The sequence below is a fragment of the Triturus cristatus genome, chromosome 12 (assembly GCF_964204655.1).
Source record: "Triturus cristatus chromosome 12, aTriCri1.1, whole genome shotgun sequence".
In the NCBI taxonomy this organism is placed as follows: Eukaryota; Metazoa; Chordata; class Amphibia; order Caudata; family Salamandridae; genus Triturus; species Triturus cristatus.
In genome coordinates this window covers 860,595,259-860,617,065 of record NC_140595.1, presented here as the reverse complement: position 1 = coordinate 860,617,065, position 21,807 = coordinate 860,595,259, and the positions used below count along the sequence as shown (strand labels likewise).

General features: G+C 42.2%; 1 protein-coding gene across 2 annotated transcripts in view; it reads right to left on the bottom strand.

Annotated features, from left to right (window-relative positions):
* Window positions 1-282: 282 nt before the first annotated feature.
* The window catches only part of LOC146783122 (uncharacterized), a 148,041-nt gene continuing 126,516 nt past the window's right edge, over window positions 283-21,807 (bottom strand). Inside the window, exons 2-3 of one of the 2 annotated variants that reach the window (XR_014971947.1) lie at window positions 12,553-14,897; window positions 283-660 (exon numbers count right to left, since the gene is read on the bottom strand). Coding sequence is in view for 1 of the 2 variants with exons in the window: in XM_085637096.1 (XP_085493222.1) it covers window positions 12,905-13,771 (867 nt within the window). In the remaining variant the exon portion in view is untranslated. Of the gene's footprint in view, window positions 661-4,709; window positions 14,936-21,807 lie in introns of those variants that run through there. The other variant, XM_085637096.1, reaches the window with a different exon arrangement.

The window sequence follows — 21,807 nt, the reverse complement described above, 5'->3', positions numbered from 1 at the left end:
AGTATGCTGTCGATGAGCAGTCTTAGTTCACTGGTTTTACATATGTACTACTAAACCATTAGGTTACAATGTGATGAATACACAGATGCAATACCAGATTATGGCATGGGGAAAAGCCCTTAACGTGCTCAGAAATACTGGTTTAGTGCCGCTGGCCCATGATTGATATTTCATATAATATTATGTAACAAAAGATTTCAATTGACTATATTTAATGCTTGTCTAACAGTGATGTAACGGAATGTGGTATACTATACCACAAAAATAAGCATATGTTCAGTGATGTTATGTTTATTACTGTAATAGATTAAAATAAAACTTTGTTTACAGAAAAAACATGTTGTTTACCAGGGCACAATTCGGGGGTACACACGTGTACACGGCTTCCATGATCCACTCACTATTTTCACAGGATGGACACTGTCCGCCAAGCACGAAATGGGCCCCATTGAAATATGCAAAACTTGTCAAGGTGTAATTTTCAGACACAGGGGCACATTCAGCAGCGCCTGCATTATGTCTGCTTTCATTTCTAGCAGCAACGTGCAGGCGACGGGGGTTTCAAACTTCATCTCCCATCACAAAGGCCGAATATAAGGGGCCTTCAGGCCTCCTTTTGTTCCAATATGATCCTGGCTGAGAGCTACAGGATACTCACACCTAAATGCAAGGGAGGGAAAACAAAGGCTCACAGCTTGTTATCACTTCACAGGTACTTCAGAGAAGCATGCTTTTAGCTTTGTTCAGTCTCTGTATATCAGAGATATACATGCACTGTAGGAATGTCAGATGTATCGGTCAGTTCCAGTATTTACACTAATAACAATTTAAATGCCACCATTTTGTTTGTATTTTTTCTTTTATAGCACTACTCATCCAGATGCAGGGTGTCAGAGCGCTTTACATCACAAATACACATTATACATGGACAATCAATCATATGTGTATAAATCAATGTACAGGATTTGTTACTTAAGACAGTGAGGGTTACAAGGTGTAGGAGTCACATGTCCATAGATCATCAATTATAATCCATCTAATATAGCATAGTGAACTGCGAGTAACAAAAGGATCTCTTTTTTAAAAGCACCAATCCACTTACCCATCTATATAAAATAAAAATCTGTAATCTGCATGTTAGATGATGTGTTTTGCAAGAGACACATTAACCCCCTACGCTACTTTGATAGAAATTTGGGACTAAAGAAAACACAGGTGTGAAGCCAACCCATTACCGTCCAAAGTTATCTTACCATTATTATTACACCCTGAGATTTACTGGCCACACAAAGGTCTCTGCAGCAGGTGCCTTAACACCATAAGATATTTTGAAAGGCAGAGTAGATTTACTGCTACGTTTCTCCTTGTTGCCAATTTCTTTGTGGCAGAGTTTTTTAAAAATAAATGCATAAATTGAGGCCCACATTTTGCATCGGGTTGAGTCACTTTCTCGGCACAGCCCAGATGCAAAATCCAATTTGTTAGATCTCATAATGCTCAAATGTACTTACGATAGACCTGCAAAATGTGTGTGAAGTGTTAAGATCTGATGACAATTCTTGTGATATCACTTCCTGTGAGGTCATGGGTTGTGATGTTACTTCCTGTGCTGCTGTGATGTCATGCTGGGATGTCACTTGCATACTGCCTAACTTCTTTAGTCTCCCCACTCCTGTTTTTTAGGACTTGTGCCTTGTTGTCTACACGAGGAAGCCACACATTCAGCAAAGCCTGCTTAGTTTCTACAATCCCTTGGTACCCAGATTAGGCCAATTCAACTGCTCTAAATGCTAGGACTTGGGATATCACCAGATGAGTCTTGCACAGAAGTCACCCTTCTTGCATCACTAGTAACGTGTTCCTTACATTGTCTAGTAACATAAGGACCAGAGTGGACTCATGTCTCAGAAGCGTCAGTTCAGAATCGGAACCCAGCAGCAACTAATCAGACCGTTTGAGCAATGAAGGGCCCAACCACTTCTATTTTGAAGGATCTGGACCCCCCAAACCCCCCCCCCCCAATCTGTTACTGAGTCGCCAAGTGCTGGAAGGTACTGTACTTGGAGCATAATTTCCCAATTGAGGCAAATGTGCTAAAAATTACATGGCTAAGTTTGACAAATAACTGAATCATACTCCTTCTGGGTTATGTATCAGACAGCAGAGACGTTGTCCATTCATAGAAGAATGCAACAGTTTATTTTGTTGTGAGCCAACATATTTAACACAATGGAACCGGCAAGCTGTTCTACGTAGTTTAAATGAAACTGGCTATTGTATAGAGGCCATTTTCCTTGTCACCATAGCTCCACATCTTGCACACCCTCCCATTTTGCTTGCGCCTATTTCTAATGTGATATATGGGTCGTGACAAAAATGGATCTTTCATTGCAAGCCTCTATTTGGAAAAGTCATTAACCGAACTCCTGTGTTACCACTTGGGAAAGATAAATTAACGCTGAGTAACGGAGGCCACTACACAGATGTAATCCTTTAATATGTTGTAAGGCTTGATAATGTAATGGACAAGGAAAGATTGCGTGAACAGATGTAGGTGAAAGATTCACCAACCTACTGAGGAAAAGTTCTGCAGTCTGACTACTGATCCAATCTTCTCCTTTATCAGCTTTACGCTTGTATGTGGGAGAAAGGAGGACACTTTTATCCCAGGAAGCTAAATACTTTGTAAAGGAATCAGCACTGACTTTGTTAATCACAAACCCTAATTCCTAGAGAAGATTGACCACCCACCGAATCTGTTATTCCAAATAATGTTTGGAATTGTCCTTGAGGAGCATGTCGTTTAAATCGTTCACGGTCCTGAATCCTTGGGATCTAGGGAGAGTCAGAACTGGTTTAATTAAGTTAGTGAAACACTAAGGGGCCTATGACTTGAACTGATATCTCCTCTCTTGTCAGAGAAACTGTAGGAATTTCCTGTGTGCACAGTGAATTGGGACTGAAAGGTACGAGTCATTTAGGTCTATCATTGACAACTCATCTCTCATCGGAAGGGAATCTCTGAGACAGAGAATCCATCTATTTTGAAATATCTGTAAAGACAAAAGCATTCAACAGCTTCAAATTTATGGCCAGTCAAAAAGAAGTTGTTCAGAAAGACTTAAAAGGTTACTGGAATGTCCTTTATCCCACGTTTGAGGAGATGTTTGAGCACCTCCTGTGTAATCAAATCTGTATGGATGTGAAAAATCATACAACAGGGATGAAATTAACTGAACGATGAGAATAAAACACTGTTTCGTAATTTTGAATTGTAAGCAGCACTCATTGATCTGACAGTATAATCCCTCAAATGTGAAGAAAGACTGCAAGTCTGCCACCGAACGGGCTTGGGGAAAAAAGTTTAAAAGAGGACTGAACTATCACAATTTGATAGAGAGCGTCCTCTTCCACGTTGAAACTGGAATCCCCTCATTTACATAGGACACGCCCCAATGCAAATAAGGGAACTCCCCCTGATGGTAGCGCTATCGGTATTACTGGAGGGGGCATAAAAGCGTCTGAGCCCCCTTCTGTAATACTAAAGTGCCCCGGGGGTGTGCAAAGCGGGCGCAAACGCCCACTGCGCCCCCGCGGCATTTATTGTAAAACGGCCCTTGGAGTGCTGCATTTTCCATAATCTCTAAAATTTGAGTCAGGGTCTGAAAATGTCTGACAAATTTGAAGAGTGTAGTCTATTGCCTTTTCCCTCTTTTTTGAAACCATGATACAATGGCTATATCAACTTTGGTTGAAACAGCTAGCTCGTGGGTTAAAATAGGCCTAGAACATTCTGCATGAAGTTTACTCTTATTTGACTAATCCATAGGCTTCCTAATCCAGTGAGCCACACATTGAATAATAGAGGAAGGCGTCCTTTCAACCCAGGGCATGTAATTATCTTAGCGTAAAAATAGGGATAGACTAGAGCATCCAGGATGACTGCGCTGTCTCCTGGTACAGGATCCAGTGTGTCACCTGAAATGTGAGGGCGAACCATGTCTTCATCATTTGTATCCTACTAGGTGATTTAGCAGAGAGGAAATTAAATCTCATTCAGGCCGCACCAGCTTTATTTTTTTTTAAAGATATATTATCGTGATCTTGATCCATTGGAAAGGATGTGATAACTTCTCTTCTTCAGTTTGGATCGTCTCAAAATGTATTTTTCTGTAAGCGGAATGTTTGCTACTTTTGTGGTGGAATTCTGTGTCTTGGGAAGTGCATATCTCTTCCCTGGCCATGAGGGAAGATCAATCAATTTACTGAAAGAGGATCCAATGGAATGACTTACAGCATCTTGCCTGGATTGGATTGATGCAGTCACAGCTGACGGTATGACCTCTGACTGTAAACTGCCCTTCACTGACATATTCCTGTCTTTTATGCCGTCCTCGGCTCTCCTCATCCACAAAGGAATCAGACTCGTTATGCCCTAAATTCACTGGAGGATTAATTGAAAGTCTTTTAAGGCCACTTTGATCAGTGCCCTCCTTAATATACCTGTCAATAATAGAATAATAGCAAGCAGTCAAAATGAAGGCCATTGTAATAGCTGCAAATATAGTAATATATTATTAATTAAATAATTAAAATAATCAAATACAATATGTACTTCATTAAATAATTTTATTTTTGTAATTGTATCAAACTTAATAAAAATTATACCGTAACAAAGGTACCCAATATATCTTGTTTGATGGGGAATGGAGAAATTAAAGTCGGCTGGCAATGTTTCTTTCTTTGAAGAGCCAATCCTATAGGCAACAAGGGTGCTACAATGTGGTGCTTTAACCACTTTTAAACATGAAGAACACGTGACAATGGTGCACACATTGAAAGTGAAAACCAAAGATAAAGTGTAAGACCGCATGTTGAATAGAAAAGCGGCGCGGCCTCACTGACTATTGAAGATGAGAAGATTCTCTCTCACCAGCAGTGACAGCCCATGCAGGTAAGAGCGGTGGAGCAGTGGCTGGGGTGGGGGATGTCGACAGACGAGGGAAAATAAAAAACAGAAAACCACTTACCTTGTGCTTTCTGCATTGTTGACTCCCACCCCGCCCCACCGCTGTTACCTGCACCGGCTGTCACTGCTCATCAGAGAGCATGCATGCACTCCTGAGAGAAGAACTATTCTGAATTATGGAAGTTTGAGACGAAAAAGGCCACGCATCAGCGTACGAGGAAGATTAACCTTGCTAATGTTAATGAAAATCAAAACACAACATGGAACCAAGCATTAATACTTTATCAAATGCTATATAAAGTATTTTCTGTATAATAAATGCAAAGAATAAGGAAAATAATTAAACACAGGTAGCTATCTATGCTATAGCAGCAAAGAAGAGAAGGTTTACTGCTTCACAGAGACCAGTATACCAAACTTCACTGGGTGATCAGTGGTCCTTTTGAGATGTCCTTGGATTCCTAGACTGGTAACCTGTGTACCTTGTCACTATGAAGGTTAGTTTTCTTCTATTTATAAATGACTTTTATTGGCTGCTTGAGTTTTCAGTAAAGATGATTTGTTAACAACTGAGCCTCCAGTCTTGTAATACAATCAGTTTTATTGACATTTATAACTTTTACATAGTTAATACGCATGATACTGTTGTTCCAGGAGCTTCAATTTGTAAGTGAAATATATTACAGAAAAATGATTAAATGCAAGCAAACAGTAATGTAGGTAACAAAATGTAATAATAAAACCGAGTAGTTTTACACTAGCGTTACGAGCCACACCACTTCAATGCTCTCTATAAATAATATCATACAATACAGTGCAATGCTTGATTTTTCACATACATTACATGATGTAATCAAGTTGAAAAGGACATAGGATTGCAGAAACGAGAACAATTAGGACTATGGATCTGTAGATATGTTGCATAGTTTCTGCTCTGTACTCATCCGCCAGCCTTGCATATATATTTGCTGTGCATTCAGAAAAAAATATTATCTGTTTACAGAGTTGGATAAGACCAATTTTTTTTTTTCTTATTAAGGGTTCACTTAGGCTCCTGGAATCGTTACCAATGCAGCTAAAGAAGGTATTGGGCACAGGGCATGTTGCCAGATCTCTGACCACTTGATTGCAAGAATACATAATCATTTGAGATGTCACTCCACCTTTTTTTTCTCTAGTTTTTGGTGGTTCTTAACCCCATTTTATGCTTGGCACTGAAATGTTTACATTGTTCCTAATGCATGAGACCAACTATTTTGTTGTTTAGTATGTGTCGCATAGCCTTCAGTCATAAAACATGACATTCATAAACCAGGACTGAGACAGATTCCAACTCTGTAGAGACCAAACGGCGTTTATGCATTTGCTTATTCTTCTATGTATGCCATACACCACTCTGTGCGGTGAACAAGAAACTATTTTGGGCTACATTTACTACTCTCTCGACTATGGTGTTCAGTTCTCCATAATTGTTACCATGGGGTTTCTCCGAGAATTAATATTACTTTCACTGCATGGTTCAACTCTGAATTTCTTTCGCAATGATCCAGGCATTCCTTTTTAGGTCTCGCCTACGCAGCACGCATGCGCTGTTTAGTAGGGCCTTTAGCCGTTGCTCTGCTCATTTTCAAGCACACACTTGTGCTTGTGGCAGCATCCAGCTTGCGGGAGCGCACAGCCGCACGCCACAAGCATGAGTGCAGTGCTTGAAAATGAGCAGACTGCTTTCCCAAGCGCGCGCATGACTCGCGGGCTCATCTGCTCCTTTACGCGACTTTACTTTCGTTTCACATATGCGCGCGCGCCTCTACCCCAACATGGCGATCCGGTGTCTTTTGTTACTCTCGACCATGCAATGAAGATATGTTCCTCCTGACATTAATAGAGCTGCTGTACATTGTTTCGTGGTTACAGCCTGGAAGAATGCATAGGGCGCGCGCCGCTTTGTATGCAGAACATTGATGTACAACTCCACGGCGCGTACTTAACTACGCCACAATTTCTGTAGTTAAACCCCAGCGCCTCGCGCTTGTCCTGGAGGAGTTGTGTCACTGTCAACTCTCGGGCACTCGCGCCTTCTCACGGGGCTCGCGCAACTATTTTTGAACTGTAAATACGGCCATATTTTCTAGTCTGATAGATAGTGCAGGGGCGGCTGCTTGTTTAATTATGCTTTTAATTTTCTTTAAGCTGTGCCGTCCTGCCCCATTGTTGCGTGACCCATGTAAACACCCTCCCAGTCCTGCTTGCTCCTCCCGCCACACTACAAAAAACATTAACAAAGCCAATAGTTTTGAAATAGCCGAGAGCTCTTGGTTTTGCCAATGCTAATTTAACTTTGTAAGTGCTGCATCAAAAATTCTTAACATGCAAAGTGCTGCTGGCTAAACGCCCAGAGTGCTAAACAGGCACCGGCAGAGTTTGTGCTATTTACCCAGAGGTCGGATAAGCCACCAGAGTTGTTTTCATAAAGGGGAGGGTCTACCTGCGTCCCAATATTTAACGCGATGCTCCTGTCTGGCTCTCAAGGCCACGTCACTAAAGTGCAAAGGATGCTCAGGAGGCAGAGGGCGGGGATCATGCGTACCCGCTGACCGAGTGTAACCTGCCTTGATTGGGAAGAAGAGCTGGGACTACCTGTGCAGGTATGATCTGTGGCAGACCGTGATGGCCAATGATCAGTGCGGAGCTGTGCGGGAGGAGCAAGGTTCAACCGGCGCGCCCTGGAGAGAAACTGGGAGAACCAGGCATCCCAAAAGACCCATTGCAAGCTCTTACTGTCGGGCAGTACAGGTAACACCCGCCTCCTAGGCTCTGAAGCCGCACAGGCGCTAGCACATGTTAAATCAAGGGGTGGACAGACAACTTGCGTCCTGGTGGCATGGAGCCATCCAGCAACCCTCAACGTAGGTGACTTTCCAAGCATCTAATACCTGGCAGACATCGCAGGTAACAGCATTCCTACCTACCTGGCACTCCAAGGTCAATTTCTTCTCTGTGATGTCGGTGTACGGATGATGCAGGAAATGTTACTTGTGCTCACACTGATGGGGAAAAGTAACATTCAATTCAAGGCTGTGCTTCTCTCCATTTAGTGCTTTGATACAATTGAGAAGGGAGTGGGGAAGAGGACTTAAGTGCAGGGCTTTAAGGGAGACGAAAAAAGCCTCTGTAATTATATGCGAGTAAAACCGCCTCCATGACCTTTCTTTTATTGCATGCAGATATAGATCACAACAACTGATGTACAGCTAAAACCAGCCATGACTATAGGCTTTGTCAATGTGTTCTCTGCAGAGAGTCCAGGGATTGTATGATCATGTTCTCTGAACATCTTTCTGATCCACAAATAGGCACTAATACTATGAGAACCTCGCGCTGGCTTCCACCTCCGCCTCGCTAAATTGAGGCCTGTTATAAGTATCTGGCAAATAACTAGAGTTGAAAGTATGCACTATACGCGAGTAACACCCCACACACACAAATACAGAAACTCACCACAGAAATAGTTAACACTCTTAAGGAATACAAGATTTAAGACGTGAAAGAAATTCAAGACCTAAATCCACGTCATGGATTACCTTCACGTTTTTTTTCTTGATGATTTGTTCAGAAATTGTCTGTTTTTCCGTGTAAAGTTAAGGACATGAACATAAGCCCCGAAGGTGACCAGTTTCAAGGTCTGTTTTTAAATTAGTGCGGCGTCTACGAAAGCGAGGAACCTGGCCCACCCTAATTCCCTGGCTTTAAATGGGATGAAAAAAGTGTTGCTTGTCTGGAAGGTGTGAGAAGTTGGCCTGGCATATGCTGGTCACTAGTTATAGTGGCCACCTTGCACCAGTCCAATTTGACTCTTATGGTAGATAGGTTTAAGACAACCTTTTAAAGAAAGCTATCCTAGTGGTAGCTGTGGAGAGCAGCCTTCAGGCTAAGTCTCTGAGGAATGTAAAGCAGCTTGTTTCACCTTATAATCTCTTGAATTACCAATGAAAGGACACCACACAGGTATAAATATCAATTATATATGTATTTATTTCTAGATACACTGTACTAATCTCTTTATGAGATTAGAGTCAGGTAAACATTCAAAATGTCAACAGTTCTCAATAAATTAAGCACAAATATGGCTGGAGCCCTAGGGGCGTACCAGACCATATACTAAAAAAATGGGTTAACAAAGTCGACTTGCAAAATGACAAAGCCTAGGGCATCACTGGGGCTTCACTACTGCAGTGTTAGCAGGTACGTAACAACCCCACAGGAGACGCGTGCAGTGTCTAAACACAGCCGCGGGTTTCCTATAGGTTACAATGGAGCAAGTCGCGGTTTGTATTTTAAAGTTTTAGGGCACTTCGAAGAAGTCAACAAGCAAGCCACTTATAGGGTAAGTATTTCGAGGGCCAACTCACACTTTGGCACCGGAGTGCACGAGTTACCTCACCCAGGGGAGCCAGTGCATAGGTGTCTTTTGGTGTCGGGTCGCGATGCTGTTTTCAATGGAGGCCAATGAAGACTTGCTGCTTGAGACGACTGAAGAGGTGTCCGCTGGAATCCGAAGGTGGATCGAAGATGAAGAGGATCTGAAAATTGAAGGGACAGTGTACAAAGTCACTTGCCAGTGACCGGTGGCCAGCAAGATGGATGACCACAGATGTCGCGTCACTTCAGGTCGTCAATGGTGTTTTGTCTCTTCGCTCACGAGGTCCAGGAGAGATCGACGATGACCAGCAGCTGGATTCGGAGTGTCCCGCGACGTCTGCAGCTGATGACGGTGTCGGCAACCGGATTGGCGCCAACAAGCCTTGGCAACTGCAAGTCTCGTGTAGACTGAAGATTGACGATGGTGCAGACCAGCAAGGTTTGGCGGACTCACCCAGCAAGGGTAAGTGAGGGCAGGCCCGGAGCAACCAGGAGAGCCCTTGAAGTCAGTTAGAAAGTCTTCGGGGGAGTCACTATCCAACGGGCAAGTAACCGCAAAGACGCCTTCACAGGAAAAGTTTCACAGGAGCCCACGGTCACTCGGGATGGGGTAGGCCGCTGATTTTTGGAACAATACCTGCTAGGGACTTGGGCCACAAGTGGTCCAAAGCACAAGTTCGTGGAACGTTGTTTAGGGTTTGCACTCAAAATCAGTGCATGGTTCCCAGGTATTGCAGTTCCTCGTCACTCGTGAGGTCCAGATGCCACAGCTTCGCTGGGGACTCAAAATGGCCGTCGAGAGGTCAGGAAATCCGCTTCTGGGGTCGCAGGGACTTCGGACTCCGGGGGGAGCGGTGAAGTTTGCAACCGTCGATTAAGAGTTTTGGTGCCTGCCAAGCAGGGGAGTCACTCCTTGACTCCAAGGGAGATTCTTCAGTCTTCCAGAGATAGTGGAACGTCGAAGGGACAGGATTCTTTGTAGAGCATCGTCCAGGGGTAATCTGAAATGCATTGGCAATGCTTGCTATCTTATAGTGAAGCTAGGGGAGGGACTAGCTCTATGACCACTCCTCTAGGAGGGTCAGGGTAGTGGGTGGTTACACCCACTTCCCTTTGTCCAGTTTCGCGCCAGAGCAGGGACAGGTAGCCCCTGAACCGGTTTGAGCTGGCATATGCACAGAGGAGCCTACTGCTCCCCCAGTGCAGGACTTCAAAGCACTCTAAGAGTGTACCCACCCAGCTCCAATACACTAAATCCTGTCTGGGAGGTGGTGACACCTCCCTGTGACAGGAAACCCTTTGTTGGGCTCCCTCCACTGCGAGTTTCGGTCAGCAGCAGGAGGGCAGCCCAGTGTCTGTGCTGGTGGCATCCATTTTATGATGCCAGGGCTCTTGGAGATTTCTACCATTTAGTACAGTGGGTACATGTCATCCCCTCTAGAAGGGTGGGATCATACTCCCACACCAGTTACTGGTGTGGGGGTATGATTCCAAGTTGTTTGACACCAAACACAACATGTTTTGATGCAGTCATTCCAAAGTTAGCATTTACCGCGAGGTTATAATACACTTAAGAGTATATGGTTTAACCGCATCCACAAACAGCAGCAGAGAATAGACTCTTCTAGCTGCAGAGGGGTCCTGCTCATGCAGAAGCACCCCCTCACATAGTAAACCAAGCACCCTGCCCACAGGATGATAGGGCCTGCAATAGGGGTGGCTGATAGGTTTATATGTGTGCGTATGGTGAGATATAGGAACCTATACCTCAGTGAGGAGTGCTAACACTACCTCACACAGGCTGCAGTAGCAGGCCTGTGGTGTCAGATTGAAAATGCTTCCCAGGGGTGGCATAATGCATGCTGCAGCCCCTGGTAGGCCTGTGAAGTACCAATGCCCTAGGTACCTAAGGTACCATATACTAGGGGCTCATAAGGTACCACAGTATCCAATCACTAGTGCATCGAATATGCACACCAAGTTGTTTAGAGAGATCAGTGAGACTGGGGCCCTGATTAGCAGGGACCCAGCCAGACTATAGCCAGAAACCAGTGTATACATCAGAAAAAAAGTGGGGGCAACATAAGTGCAGATCCTACTCTCCTACAGAAGGGGCGGTCCCTATTTAATTATGGGTGTGGCTTATCCTGTAAACTGTATTTCTGCAATTCCAATAGAGTGCCTCCTGACCGGTATTTGGTTCTTCTCTGAGCTTTCTGTTACTGTAGCCAAATATACAACACAACAGCTGATATACATCCAAAACCAGCCCCGACTACTGGCTTTGTCAATGGTTGTTAGCTGTCTAATATAAAGGAAAAACAACGATGCAGATTTAATTCGGAGTTAAATATTACCAGCCTTGGTATTTGGCCCTCCAACGTTTAATAGCCCCAGGTGTGGGTTCTCAGCAGAGCCTCACAGACACCGGCACACTTGCGTTTATAAATTGAGCACAGTCCAAGGCTTTAAGTGGTCCGGGTCCTAGTTCTAACAAGCATTGGCATAGCCAATAGGTCTCGCCTTTGGGACCTTATAAGTGTCTAGCCATGCAACAGTTGATGATGTTGTGCTGGATAACTAAACACGTACAAGGTCCCAAAGGCGAGACCTATTGGCTATGCCAATGCTTGTTGTGTTTGCTGCTGGGTCATGAGGGTCGTTGTGTCATTGCAGCTGTTCCTAAACTCACAGCACCTGCATGTGTTTTCAGTGCTTAACTGTTAATGAAAAAATCATAACAGTTTAAACTTTTTCTGACATCTCCATTTTTTGTATTTTTCTGCTATGCAGTTGTTATCTAATGGTGTCTTAAAGCTGATGCGTCACTGAAGTTCTTCTCACATTACATTTATAAACATGCCTTTTCACCTTTGTGGATTAGCTAATGACAAATAACAGAATTTCTTTCACATTTATTGCATTTACATGGCTTTTTACCTGTGTGCCTCACTGATAAGTCAATAGAGTGCTTGACTGCGTAAAGTACTTCCAACATTCATTACCCTTGTATAGTTTTGTCTCCTCTGTGTATTTACTGATGCTTTAACAGTGACTTTGACTGAGTAAAGAACTTCCTGCACTCATTGCACCTGGTTTTTCTCCTGTGTGTATTCGCTGATATTTCAGAACTGAAGGTCAATTAAAGCTCTTTTCACACTCACCGCATCTATATGGTTTTTCTCCGATGTGTGTTCATTGAAGATTCAGCAGTGTGGTTGACTGAGCAAAGTTCTTCCCACATTCACTGCATCTGTATGTTTTTTCTCCTGTGTGTATCTGCTGATGAGATTTCAGATTTGATGAGTAATTAAAGCTCTTCCCACACTCACTGCATCTGTATGGTTTTTCTCCAGTGTCTCCGTTGATGATTCAATAGTGTCATTGATTGAGTAAAGTTCTTCCCACATCACTGCATCTGTATGTTTTTTCTCCTGTGTGTATTTGCTGATGAGATTTCAGATTCGATGATCGATTAAAGTTCTTCCCACAGTCACTGCATCTATATGGTGTTTTTCAAGTGTGTCTTCGCTGGTGAGATCCTAAGGCTGATGAGTCACTAAAGCTCTTGCCACATTCACTGCAAGTATATGGTTTTTCACCCGTGTGTGTTCGCTGATGTCTCTTTAATTTTGATGAGTCCTTAAAGCTCTTTCCACATTCATTGCACTTGTATGGTTTTTCTCCGGTATGTATTCGCTGATGTCTCTTTAATTTTGATGAATTAGTAAAGCCACTGCCACATTCACTGCACCTGTATGGTTTTTCTCCGGTATGTATTCGCTGATGGCTCCTTAGATTTGATGAATCAATAAAGCCATTCCCACATTCAATGCACTTGTATGGTTTTTCTCCAGTGTGTATTCGCTGATGAGTCAATAGTGTCACTGACTGAGCAAAGCTCTTCCCGCATTCATTGCAGGAGTATGGTTTTTCTCCTGTGTGTATTCGCTCATGAGATTTCAGATTTGATGCTACGCTAAAGCTTTTCCCACACTCATCACATCTATACGGTTTTTCGCCAGTGTGTGTTCGTTGATGATTCAATAGTGTCATTGACCGAGTAAAGTTCTTCCCACATTCATCGCATCTGTATCGTTTTTCTCCAGTGTGTATTCGCTGATGAGATTTCAGATTTGATAACTGAGTAAACCTCTTCCCACATTCATTGCACTTGTATGGTTTTTCTCCGGTATGTATCCGCTGATGTTTCTTTAATTTTGATGAATCAATAAAGCCTCTGCCACATTCACTGCACTTGTATGGTTTTTCTCTTGTGTGTACTCGCTGATGTCTCTTTAGATTTGATGAATCAGTAAAGCCATTCCCACATTCACTGCACCAGTATGGTTTTTCTCCTAAGTGGAGTTGGTGATGGGCCATGAGTTATGCGGACTAAAGCTCTTCCTACATACACTGTACTTATATGTTTTTTCACTTGAGGGTGTTTGCTTATGTGTCCTTAGTTTTGAAGCTTCACAACGCATTTGACCTAGTCACTGAACCTGTATGGTTTTTCTCCTGTGTGTATTCGTTGATGTGACCGAGCTGATAATAGAGTAAAGCTATTCCCACAATCACTGCACCTGTGTGTTTTTTCATCTGTGTGTATTCGCTAATGAGATGCTAGATTTGATGGCCCATTAAAACTCTTGCCTCACTCAGTGCACCCGTTTTGCCTTTCTCCTGCGTTTGTTCACTGATGAGAGGTTAGATTGAATAATTGATTAAAGTTCTGTCCAAACTCACATCACCTGGATCGTCTTACATCTGCCTATACCTGCTGGTCTGAAGTTAGTTTGAATGTCTGAGTGAAGCTTTCCTCAGTCACTGCATACATTAGGTTTCTCACCTTTTTGATTTTTCTGAAGAGAAGAGAGACTATAGCTCTTAGCAAGGTGTCTTCTGCCTGACCTTTCTCTATGGCTTAGCGTCTCTGGGTTAGTTATGTTTGCAGACCGGAAATGCTGGAGTTTGCTGATCATCCATTGTGCTTGATGAAACATTATAGATATGATCACCCTGAGTACATGCCTGGAGTTTCCAATGCAGGTTTATAAGTTTTCCTCAAATTGCTGAATTGTGTCAAAAGCACTTACAAAATGCTTCTCAGTCAAGGTTTCTACCCCTCTTTGATGTGACACTAGGGAAAACACAGAGAAAGGACTAACAAAAATAATGGATGGTATTGTTTTATAAAGATGGGCACCGTTGCCACCAGATACTGTCAATCTCAGGAGCAAAGTTAGTATATTATATTGATGTAGAGAGCAGGTGTTGTGGACTTGCTTGGATTTTGTTGTTGAGAGTCTCAGGGTATCTAAGTACTTAGCTCAGAGACCTGCATCCACAGGGTAGCACTTCCCTTTTTTCTAAGGCAGGGGTTGTTCATGCTTAAGTTCTTCTTTATCTTGTTGAAAGGGTTAGTTTTAGAAAACTGGTTGCATTCACTTTCAACTCTTCTTTCACATATTTGATATAATCCAGTAATTCAGCATGCGTCTGCTATCTGTTGAATGAAAAGTTATCTAAAATCAGTTAAATAGTCTATATGTATATAACCACAGAAAAATACTTCTAACAACATACCTTCTTATAAAACACATACAATAATAGAACTGATTAAGGCATGGCATGTAAACTACTATAAAATGAATTAGCATGGAACATTGCTATTCTGAACCTTTGTACTCATTTCTATGTGTGCAAAACAAATACACCCACGGTATAAAAAAAAACAATAATTAAAAAGAAATTAACCTACACACATGAAGCAAACCTCAGTAAAAAAGCCTGGATTCATTTACAAAATGTCTTAGCGTATTATTTGTAAATTACCTCATCACCTTAAACTAGGAGTACAGAGGCCAGGCATGTGCACACCAGCAGCACAAAACCCAAAGTATATGAAGAAATAAATATAACCTTTTGAGGACATATTCCTAAATACCACAGATCCCCCACCCCCTTCTTTCAATGTAACTAAACTGGGACTACAAGATCTTACTTGAAACTAGGAAAAAAATAACCACCTTCACCTGAATTTAAATGTTGGTTTGTGTTAGAAGTCAGTTCATTGGTTGAGGGGGTGGAAGCACCACTCAGGCAACAACCACAATTCATTGCAGGGTGACCCACAAAAGGTCACTAAATTCACTTGTGATTAACCCTCTGACAGCTGGGCACAAAAGCAGTCAGGCTTAAATTAGAGGCAATGTGTGATGTATTTATGCAGCAAATCCAACACAATAAAAATCCCAAACCGATTTAGAAAAATAGAGTACATTTTAATTAACAAAAGGACATCAAAATTAATTACATCCAATCAGTAGAACCAGAGTAGTGAATTTTTACAATTTTTAGTGAAAAATAGCACCAAAAAGAACAAAGCACCAATCGCGGGCATCTTGATGTACAAGAGTGGGTCAAAGTCAAAAGTAAAGGCCGACAATGGAGCGCATATCAGATACAAAGGGGGATTGGGCATGGTCGCGGCTTACCTTTGGAACTATTAAAATTCTTGAAGATTTCCTGGAGAAGGTAAAGTCTTTAGTGGGGAAAGGTAGCAGGCTGTTTCCAAGGAGACGTCTTCAGGGAACTGTTGGACCAGGTAACAGTGAACACTTTTACCTTCGGACATAGATGATTTTTTTAAAGTCGTATTCTTCCAGTGGGATGAGGCAACAGCCTTTAGTCTAAGATGGTTCCATGAGGCCTGATACATTCATCAAGAGGTTCCACCAAAAAGTATTTGTTGCTGCAGAGAACATAGTTGATGCACTTTCATCAGATCAGCATGCAGGTGGGTCCCAGTTTCCTATCGGTTCTCAGAGCAATTTTTCTTGAAACATGTTTTTAAGTCCCAGGTTGTAGGGTTAGGCTGGAGCACAACCACCAACACCACTTCCAAGGGTCCTGGGCATGGAGGGCACCGCCTGGGGCGTTAGGAATGACACCAGCAGAGGCCAGCAGCAAGGTGCAAAGCCTCTGGAGCTTGTTGTGTCCCTGAAGCTCACACAGGTTGTCAGCCAACTTGCCCTTGAAGTCACTTTGGTGGCCCTAGGTTCGAGGACCAGCTCCGGTCTTCCTTACTCTGGCAGTAGGGCATCCTTTCAGGAGCAAGGCCACCCTTCCGGCAAAAGGGTAGCAGAGCAGTCCTTCCAAGTTTTACACAGCTCCAGAAGTGATCCTATTTGGGGTCAGAGAGTGCAACCTTTTATCCCCAATGCCAGCTTTTGTGTGGGAGGCAACACACAGCCCACTTGCCTGCTCTTTCTGGATGTGGCTCCCAAATATCTGGGGTGAAAAAAAGCATAGTGTCAAGTCCTTTGTGTGTGCAGGAGGGAACACCCTTTGAAGTGTGAGGGGGCTTGGTGCAGTTCTGCCACAGCCATCCTGGCTGGATGGCCCAATCTGTCACACCCAAATCCCTTTTGTCCCCATGTCTGGGAGGAATATACATCACACAGCAGGAGTTATATGACCCATCACACTGGCAGAAAGTCACAATAGTATAGGCACACAAAAGCCTAGCTTTCTAAAAGTGGCATTTCCAGATTACAATTTAAAATCCAACTTTACCATTAAAAAAGATTCTAAATGACAATTCTTGGAGTGTAAATGTCATTGTCCTATCCGCCCCCCGGCTTAAATTCTCACGTATTAAGTGTAATAAGGCAACCCAATATTAGTCTATGGGAGAGATAGGCCTTATAATAGTGAAAAACAATTTAACAGAACATGTAAAACTTAAACCCACATGTCCTTTTTAAATACCATGCAGCCTGGCCAAGAGCTGTTACGCCTCACTTTGGGAATGACTGATAAGTATTAAAAAGGAATGTTTAGGCCTGGTAAAGGGTTTTGGCATGTCGAAATGCCAGTTTAAAACTGAACTACAGGCTACAGTAGAGGGTCTGAGACATGTTTTAAAGGAGTGCTGCAGGCCCAGTAGTAGCATTTAATTTACAGACCCTGGGTACATGTAGTACTACAAATACTAGGGACGTGGACGTAAGTTGAATGTGCCAATAAGGTGTAGGTCAATTTACCATGTTTTAGATGAGAGCACAAGCAATTTAGCAGTGGTAAAGTGCACAGATTCTTAATTCCAACAAAAAGAGGTCAGAAACCAAAGGCAAACATCTGAGGGTGACCCTGACTAGAAGGCCAAATCTAATAGTTTACAATTAAGTTTAACTCAACACAGAGTTTATTAGTACTCATCTTATTTATTCATTAAATGGCAGTGAACTCCTGCTGCTCTTAGAGCAAGAAAATACCATGTTGTATAAGCACCGGAGACATACCAACAACTACATACCCACTCACTCACGGATTCTTAGGTTTACACACACACCCACTCACTCATCCATACAGTCACTCATACTTATGGTCACACAGTACAGGAATATATGAACTCATACACCTATATAGACACACACACACACACACACACACACACACACACACCCCGCCACTCATCCATAGAGGTACTCACACACCTAGTCAGTCATGCAAATAATAAAATCACACTGCCATTTACTCACCTATACAGTTACACACACCAGCTCACTCACTCATACAAATATTAGCATATTCTTACGCTCTTATGCAATCACTGATACAAGCACACACTCGTCCATACAGCCACTCTCACAATGACACACTCTCACTTATAGCCATTTATGTGCTCCAACACACACATATACTGCTTTTCACATGTAGTTACTCACATATGTACCACTGAAATATACATTCACTCACTAACATCCATACACACCCTCACCCACCCATACAGTCCATCACAGATGCACTATTGAAATCATGCACCCAGTGAATCACTCCCTCACACATCTATGCACAGTCATACACACCCCACCCACACACACTCAGGCACCAATACAGATACTCAGACAACCAATCAATAACCCATATAGACACTTATGTAGCTATTTGCAAACCCATGCAGCCGCTTACATACCAACAGAGTCGGATACATTCACACAGTTTAGTCACTAACCCATGTATTCAGTAAGATATGTTTAATCACTCACATAGAGTCAGTCACGCATCTACTAAATCATCAATTCAGACACTTATACACCCACTCATTCTTCAATAAGCCTTTCCCTATATATATTAAACATATTTAAACTTTACAGAAACACACAGCCACTGGATGATGTCATCAGTGATGTCATTTGAGATGTCATCAGTGATGTCACTGACCATGTCATGAGTGATGTAATATGTGACGTCATCAGCAGTGCATTCCTGGGGAGCGAGTTATAGTTAGCTGAACGAACTATAACGGGGGAATTTCATGGGTTTTGTACGAGTGCAATGTCCAACTAACTATAACTTTCCCTAAAACCTATGTTTTTTTTCAGTGAATTTCTAAGGTTTTTTAAATGCTAATTCCCAACTATAACGTGTCTGAAACCTATGGTTTGTTTCAGTGAATATATATATATATTTTCAGTGAAAAAACCATAGGTTTCACACACGTTATAGTTAGGAATTAACATTTAAAAAACCTTGCAAATTCACTGAAAAAACCATAGGTTTTAGGGAAAGTTATAGTTAGTTGGACATTGCACTCGTACAAAACCATTGCAATTCCCCCGTTAGTTAGTTCAGCTACAAACACATACAACTCCATACTCAATATTCATCAGCATACTCCGAGGATTAATCCAAAGCCCCCCACCAGCTATATAGTGCATAGTACGAGGATGTGAGTCCTTGCGCACCTGCAATTTTTATATTTTTTTTAAAGTATTTTTTTTTGCTCTTGTGGGTCCTTTTGAGACCCTGTGACAAGGCCTAGGGCGTTAGGAAGTGTCTTCCGTTACTTGTTTTCACGTTCTTAACTTTTCCCTTTGGCTATCTTCTGCCGCGGGGGTGCGCGCACCGGGCGTGCACCCCGCGATTTTCTTTATAAACTGTTTTTTTATTTTTTATTTACGAGGTCCTTTAGGGACCCCCTGAGAAGGTCTAGGGGGTCAGGGAATGTCTTCCCGGTCTCCTTTTCATGTTTTAGAAATTTGGTTAAAAGTAATTAATTTCCGATGTGTGCGTGCACCGTGCGCGCACGCTTGTGCGCACGGTGCGCGCATGGCAAGTCATGTGATTACGAACAACACTTTTCATTGGTTCATAGTAGTTTCTGTTCCAGAATCTTCAAACACCACACCCACTCCCCTCACTATTTCTTCTTATTTCCTGGGACAAGGAGCTGAACAGCTATCTACTTGAAAATGGCAGAACAGCAGTCTACTTCATCGAGTGAGGAGGAGACCTTTGTGGTACCACCAAGGCAGACCAAACAAAAAGACTCTTTTCTGGAAATTCTTCACCTTTCCAGAGGGCCAAAAGAAGGTCAATGCACCGAAGGTGACATGCACTATTTGTGGAAGTGTCCCACCAAGAAATACTCGTTTAGTATTTATACCATGTTGAGACACTTCAAGACAGTGCATCCTGTACGTTATGCTCGAGAGACAACTAGAGCCCTGAGAGACAACCCTCCACCTGCTCAGCCGAGCACATCATCTGCGGCCGCAGATTCTCCGTGTACCAGGTCACTGGACATCCGGCCACTTTTCCAGAAGGTGCACATACATTGTAATGTGTGCAATGCTGTTCTTTGCTACGGTGAGAGCAGTATTAACTTGATTTAAAACAAAATACAGAAGCACACATGCTCCAGCCCATAATTTTTTTCATTTATTGTTTTTGTTCCTGTTGAACAGTTTTTCATTACCAGTTTTTTTTGGTGCTCTAAAAAAATCAAAACAAATACAAAATTGTTAAAAAACTAAAAAAAAAAAGAAAAAAAAAAGACAAAAAAACCCAGTTCTTTTCAGAACTCACTTCACTTCTCCAAGAAGAGCTATACTCCTAATATACTGTGTTGTACTTTTATTGAATGAATGTGTAGTGTATACATGAATGATTGAAATGATTGAAATGACTGAGTGAAGAGGAGGAAAGGACTGACAGAATGAGTGAGAAAAGGAAGGTATGATCAGTCATGAAAGGGAAGTGAAAGACTGACTGCAACAAAAGGACTAAGGGTAGAGGATACAGGTAAGAAGAGTGAATGAGTAAGGGAATGGCAGTGAGTAATGGAGATTGAGGAAGGGGAAGTGAGAAAAGGGGAGTAAGGGACGGAGATAGGAAAAGGGAGTAACAGATGAAGCGGATGAAGTACAGCAGGGTAAGGGGATTGAAAGTAAGTGGAGTGAGGGTGAGATAAGGGGTATGAGGATTAGAAAAGGGGGTAAGGGAAAGTGAGAGATGGGGAGTGAGGGGATGGAGGAATTTAGGAAACTGGAGTGAGAGAAAGGGAGTCAGGATTTCAATGAGCAAAGGAGAGTGAGGGAGAGTGAAGGAAAGAATGCGAAAAGGTGAAGGGGTGTGAGATACAGACAGGAGGAAGTGAAGTAGGAGAATAGGAGTGACTATGAGTAAAGGATAGTGACAGTTAGGGAAGGTGAGGGAAGGAGAATGACGGAGAAGGTTAAAAAATTAACATAGATGGAAAATGAGTGATGGAGAGAGGAGGAGTGGTAGAAACAGATGTTAAGGAAATTAAGGGTAAGACAGACAAAGGGAGAGAGACAGAAACAGAGAGAGAGCAAGGAACTGAGAAGGAGTAAGGCAGTTAGAATGACTGAGACATATGGAGACAGGGAGAGAAACATGGTTGAAAAAATAGTGATGGGGCAGTAAACCTAGGGGAGTAGTAGAGAAGGAGTGAGGGAGTTACGAAAGAGCAGTAAAGGAAGAAGAGAGGGAAGGGGAATGAGAAAAGCAGAGTGAGGAGAAGTGAAGAAAAGGGAGCATGAAGGTGAAGGGGTGAGAAATACAGATATTTTAAACTTACCTGACCAACAAAATAACTTAATTAGAAATAAATGTTTTTTTTTAATTGCAAGAAAAATGGATTCAATTTCCTACATTTTCTTTCTAGATCTGAAAAAAAAAAAGTAGTAATATTTAACAATACATTTTAGAAAACAGTACACATATTTTCATATTTAACAAAGTAATGTTTTGCCCTTTTTTTGCTGTTTTCAGAATATATTGAATTTCACTGAAAATAGTGATATCAATTGTATTCATCACTTAACAGCGGGCAAAAAATAAACAATCTGAAAGATTGTTTAAAAAAGCCCTGAATCTATCCTCAGTAAAACATACCTTGATAGAAATGTAAGATATATATTAAAAATATCTTCTAAGAACAATAACTATTTGCAATAAATAACGACTGTAAATCTGGTTTGTTAAGCACATACACCAAAATAATATCTGTCAAAGAAGTCCACAATAGAAACATTTACCTTTCCATGAGGCCAAATGGTAATTTTTTAATCCTTTTTAGGTGAAATATCCAACGGTAATCCTAT